The 5,688-nt window shown below is 37.5% G+C and overlaps 1 protein-coding gene across 1 annotated transcript in view; it reads right to left on the reverse strand.

Annotated features, from left to right (window-relative positions):
- KIF4A (kinesin family member 4A) overlaps positions 1 to 5,688 on the reverse strand; it is a 132,238-nt gene that overhangs the window by 21,009 nt on the left and 105,541 nt on the right. Inside the window, exon 19 of the mRNA XM_012642941.1 lies at positions 3,867 to 4,042. Coding sequence (XP_012498395.1) covers positions 3,867 to 4,042 — 176 coding nt within the window. The remainder of the gene's footprint in view (positions 1 to 3,866; positions 4,043 to 5,688) is intronic.

Genomic DNA, 5,688 nt, shown 5'->3' on the forward strand with positions numbered 1-5,688 from the left:
GATGAAATTATACCATGCTAATAGTAATCAAAAGAAAGCTAGAGTAGATATATCAATATCAGATAAAGCAGAATTCCTATCAAAAATACTACTGAGGAAAAAAAAGGATTAATCATAATAAAGGAGTTAATTGTTCAAGAGAACATAATCCTTAATGTTTATAACTTTAATAACAAAGTACCAGAATACATGAAAGAAAAACACATAAGTAAACAAAGAATATAATATGGAATCATAAGAATGCTCAATTGATCCAAAAAAGGCAGAAAACAAGGAAAATGAAGAACAGATTACACAAACAGAAAATGAATAGCAAGATGAGAGGCTCAAACCTACCCACAATCATCACATTAAATGTAAATGGTAATTACTTAATAAAATGCAGAGATTTTTAGATTGGATTAAAAATGCTTGACCCATATATGCTGCCTATAAGAAACACACTTTAAAAATGAAGGCAGACTGGGTATGGTGGCTTGCACCTGTAATCCCAACACTTTGGGAGGCCAAGGCAGGGGGACTGCTTGAGGCCAGTAGTTCAAGACCAGCCTGGGCAACGTAGGGAGACTAATTTCTATTAAAAAAAAAAAAAGAAGGCACAAATAAGTTAAATTAAAAGGATCAAAAAATACCACCTTAATACTAATCAAAAGAAAGATGGAGGGACTATAATAATATCAGACAAAGTGGATTTTGGAACAAAGGATATTACTAGGGATAAACAAGGTCATTTCATAATAATAAACAGGTCAATTAATCCTAAATATTTATGCCTGTACTAACAGAGCTTCAAAATATATGAGGCAAAAACAGAACTCCAAGGAAAAATACCTGTTTTTTTCCAATAATTGATAGGAAAAGTAGGCAGAAAATCAGCAAGGATACAGAAGCGAACAGAACAATCAATCAGCTCAACATTTATAGAACACTCTGTCCAACAACAGCAGAGTATACATTTTTCTCAAGCACACACAGAACATTCACCAAAATTGACCATATTCTGGGCCATAAAATAAGTCTCAATATGTTCCAAAGGATTCAAGTCATACAATGTATATTCTCTGACCATGACAATATTAAATTGGAAACCAATAACAAAAAGATATTTGGAAAAAATCACCAAATATTTGGAAACCAAATAACACACTTCTAAATAACCCATGAGTCAGAGGAAATCAATAGAAAAATTAGAATGCATTTTATTAGAATGTACTTTGAATTAAAATAAAATGAAAACACAACATTATGAAAATTTGTGGGATATTGTTGTTAAAGGAGTACTTAGGGGACATTTATAGCACTAAATGCTTATATTAGAAAAGATTTTTATAGTATTCATAGATGATATTTTATATTTCCATGGTATGAGTTGTGATTTTTCCTTTTTCATTTCTGATTGAGCTTATTAGAGTCCTTTCTTTTCTGCTGCTGGTTAATCTAGCTTGAGGCCTGTCAATTTTGCTTATCTTTTCAAAGAATTACATTTTGTTTAATTAATCTTCTGTATAATTCTTTTGTTATCGATTTCATTTAGCTCTGCTCTGATCTTGGTTATTTCTTCTCTTCTGCTGGGTTTGGGATTGGTTTTCTCTTCCTTTTCCAGTTCCTTCAGATGTTTCATTAAATTGTTGATTTGTGATCTTTCTGTCTTTTGATGTAGGCATTTAGGGCTATGAATTTTTTTCTCAGGACTGCTTTAGTTGTATCCCACAGATTTTGATAACTTGTGTCCCCTTTATCATTTAGTTCAAAGAATCTTTTGATTTCCATCTTAATTTCTTCCTTGACCCAGCTATCATTCAGCAGTAGGTTGTTTAGTTTCCATGACTTTGTATGTAGATGAGTGTTTCTGTTGGAGTTGATTTCTAATTTTATTCTACTGTGGTCTGAGAAGATACATGGTATAATTTCTACTTTTTAAAAATTTGTTGAGACATGTTTTGTGGCTTAGGATATGATCAATCTTAGAGAGTGTTCCATGAACTGATGAGAAGAAGTATATGCAGTGGTTTGGGGTAGAATGTTCTATAGATGTCTGTTAGGCCCATTTGTTCTAGAGTTCTGTTTAAGTCCATTGTTTGTGTATTTTCTGTTTGGAGGATCTGTTCCATTTTGTCAATGGGGCGTTGAAGTCCATGGCTATTACAGTGCTGCTGTTTATCATTTTGTTTAGATTAAGTAGGATTTGCTTTATGTATCTGGGTGCACCTGAGTTAGGTACATAAATATTTAGCATTGTTATGTCTTCTTGTTGAATGGTTCCCTTTATCATTATATATAATGACCATCTTTGTGTTTCTTTTGTTGATTTGAACTCTATGTTATCTGATATGAGAATGGACACACCAGCTTTCTTTTGGTTTCCATTTGCATGAAATATTGTTTTCCATCCCTTCACCTTGAGTCTGAATGACTTCTTGTGGGTTAGATGTGTTTATTGGATACAGCAGAAACTTGGATTGTATTTTTTTATCCATTCAGCCAACCTATGCCTCTTGAGTGGGGAGTTCAAGCCATTCAAATTTATTGAAAGAATTGATAAGTGGGGTGGATTTCTGTTCATTGTGTTGAGTACAACTTTATTGCTGTTTTACCTCTTGATCCATTGTGGTATCTGGGCTCTGACCTTTATCTTTTGGGTGATTGTACACTGGTGGGTGTCTATGGTGTTGATCCATGTATAATGCGGTTTGAGTACTTCTTGCAGGGCAGGTCTGGTCTTTACAAATTCCCTCAGTGTTTGCTTGTCTGAGGTCTTTATTTCTCTCTCATATAAGAAACTTAGTTTTGCAGGATACAAAATTCTAGGCTGGCCATTATTGTGTTTGAGAAGACTGAGAATGGGGCTTCAATTCCTTCTGCATTGTAAGGTCTCAGTTGAGAAGTCTGCAGTTAGTCTGACAGGTTTTTCTTTGTAAGTAACCTGATTTTTTCACTTTCCTGCCTCTTTTCGTGTTTATTTTGGCAAGTCTAATGACTATGTGTCATGGTGATTGCCTCTTTGCGATGAATTTTCCAGGAGTCCTTTGAGCTTCTTGTAGCTAGATATCTATGTTTCTAGCAAGGCTAGGGAAATCTTCCTTAATTATTCCTTCAAATAGATTTTTTTCAACCCTTGTGTATTTTCTTCTTCTCTCTCAGGGATGCTTACGATTCTTATGTCTAGCCTCTTTACATAATCCCGCATTTCTTGTAGGCTTTGTCCGTTCCTCTTATTTCTCTGTTCTTTCTCTTTAACTGACTTGTTTAGCTCAAAGGTATTATCTTCAAGCTCAGAGATTCTTTCTTCTGTCTGATCTAGCCTATTCTTAAGGCTTTCCACTATGTTTTGTAAATCCTTGAATGAGTATTTCATTTCCAGAAGTTCTGTTTGGTTTTTCTTTAATAATTTAGTTTCTTTAGAGAATTTTTCATTCACTTCCTGTGTACTGTTCGTATGACTTCTTTGTGTTGGGTTTCTATTTTCTCTTGTATTTCACTGAGCTTCCTTACAATCCATATTCAAAATTCTTCATCTGTCATTCTAATTTTTTTTTTAGGTTGGTATCCATTGGTAAGGAGTTATTGTTTTCTTTCGGGGGTGTCCTTTCACTTTGATATTTCATACTTCTGGAGTTCTTTTGGTTGGCTTCTTCTCATCAGGCCTCTTGCTCGAGAGCTGAGAGTGCTAGGGCTGCCTTAGGGACTTGTGTCCAAGTCTGCAAAGATCGGTCCCTGAATGTGCCAGGGAGAGCAGTGCTGGTCCTGAGTTGCCTTTGGTGTGCTTTAGCAGGTTTGATGAACCTCTCAGGTTACCTGGCTGCAGTGGCTCTGTTCTCAGTGGTGGCTCCACCAGAAACATCCCCCACCACAGAGAAAGAGGCTACTTAGCACTCTCGCGGTTGCTATAGGGAGGAAGGGGCCGTGGTCTCCCTGCACCGCTCTCGTGACCTGGGGGCACCGGGTCCTGCCGGCTTGTCCAAGCTGCCAGCAGGCGATTCCCTGAAACAGCTGCTGCGTCGGCTCCTCCCTCAATGGTTGGCTTGGCTGGGAAACGCCCCTGCTGCAAAGCAATAGGCTTGTCAGCACAGAGCACTCTCCCGGTTGCTATGGGAGGGGAGGGGGCTGCAGTTTCCCTGTACCACTCTCATGTCCTGGGAGCACTGGGTCCTGCCTGCCTATCCAAGCCGGCAGTGGGCAACTCAGTTTCTTCCTTAAGAAACTAAAAGAATAAGAGCAAAATAAATCCAAAGTAAGAAAAAGTAAAGAAATAATAAAAATCAGAGTGGAAATTACTGAACTGGGGGTTTGGGGGGCAGTTTTTTATTGTGTTAAAATATACATAAAATTTACCATTTTAACCATTTGTAAGAATGAGTTGGTTCTTTCATAAACTGGACTGATTAGGAAAAAGAAAAAAACAAAATATCAATAATAACAGGAATGAGATACATGACATCACTACGGATTTTAAAGATATTAGAAGGATAAGGGATTATGATGAAGAACTTTATGCCCATAAATTTGACAACTTAGATGAAACGGACAAGTTCTCTGAAACACACTAACTACCAAAGCTTACTCAAGAAGAAACATAAAACCTTGAACAACCGTATATCTATTGCTAAATTAAATTTTAGTTAACACCCCTCTCCCCCAAAAGCAAAAATAAATAAGCAAACAAAAATCTCTCCAGGCCCAAATGGCTTTACTGGTGAAGTCTATCAAACTTTTAAAGAAGAAACACAAAGTCTTCCAGACAACTGAAAAGGACAGACCACTTCCCAACTCGTGCTGAGGCCAGTATTACCTTGATACTGAAACCAGACAAAGACACCACAAAAAACTACAGACTAATATCCCTCAAGAACACGGATGCAAAAAAAATTTTTTTTTGGTTAAAAAAAGTCCACAAATTTAATGTACATAAACCTCATACACACAAGCAACAACAGCAAAGTCCAACTTTCCCAAAATAGCCCCGCCCTTTAAAAAAAATTCCACCTTAGGTTGGGTTGAGAGCTGTCTCCTTATAATTTGAAAATTTCAACCCACATGTTCCAACATGGCCTTTCAGAACAACAGAGATCAAGTTTGTTCCCTCTTCCACATGACAGCCTTTTACATATTTGAAGACAGCTTCCTTGTTTTCTCTGAATTGTCTTTTCTTTCTTTTCTTTTTCTTTTTTTTTTGAGACAGAGTCTCGCTCTGTTGCCCGGGCTAGAGTGCCGTGGAGTCAGTCTACCTCACAGCAACCTCAAGCTCCTGGGCTCAAGTGATCCTCCTGCCTCAGCCTCCTCAGTAGTTGGTACTACAGGCATGCGCCACCACGCCCGGCTAATTTTTTTCTATTTTTACTTGTCTGGCTAATTGAGATGGGGTCTCACTCTTGCTGAGGCTGGTCTGGAACTTCTGAGCTCAAGCGATCCTCCCGCCTCAGCCTCCCAGAGTGCTAGGATTACAGGCGTGAGCCACCACGACTGGCCTGAATTGTCTTTTCTTAAGATTAATCAAAGGTTCCTTAAAACTTCCTTCCTCCATGAAAGACTAATAAGAGGGTACTTCCTCCAGAGGGTTTTAGTGTCAAAGATAAGCATAGCCTGGTTCATTTCTAGTTTAAAAAATGCAGAATGTGTAATGACAAAATAACGCTTGGCATACTTTCTCTTTGCAAGGCAGGCTTTAGGACGATGATAAGATGCAAAAAT

The sequence above is a fragment of the Propithecus coquereli genome, unplaced genomic scaffold, assembly GCF_000956105.1.
Source record: "Propithecus coquereli isolate 6110/MARCELLA unplaced genomic scaffold, Pcoq_1.0 Scaffold101, whole genome shotgun sequence".
In the NCBI taxonomy this organism is placed as follows: domain Eukaryota; kingdom Metazoa; phylum Chordata; class Mammalia; order Primates; family Indriidae; genus Propithecus; species Propithecus coquereli.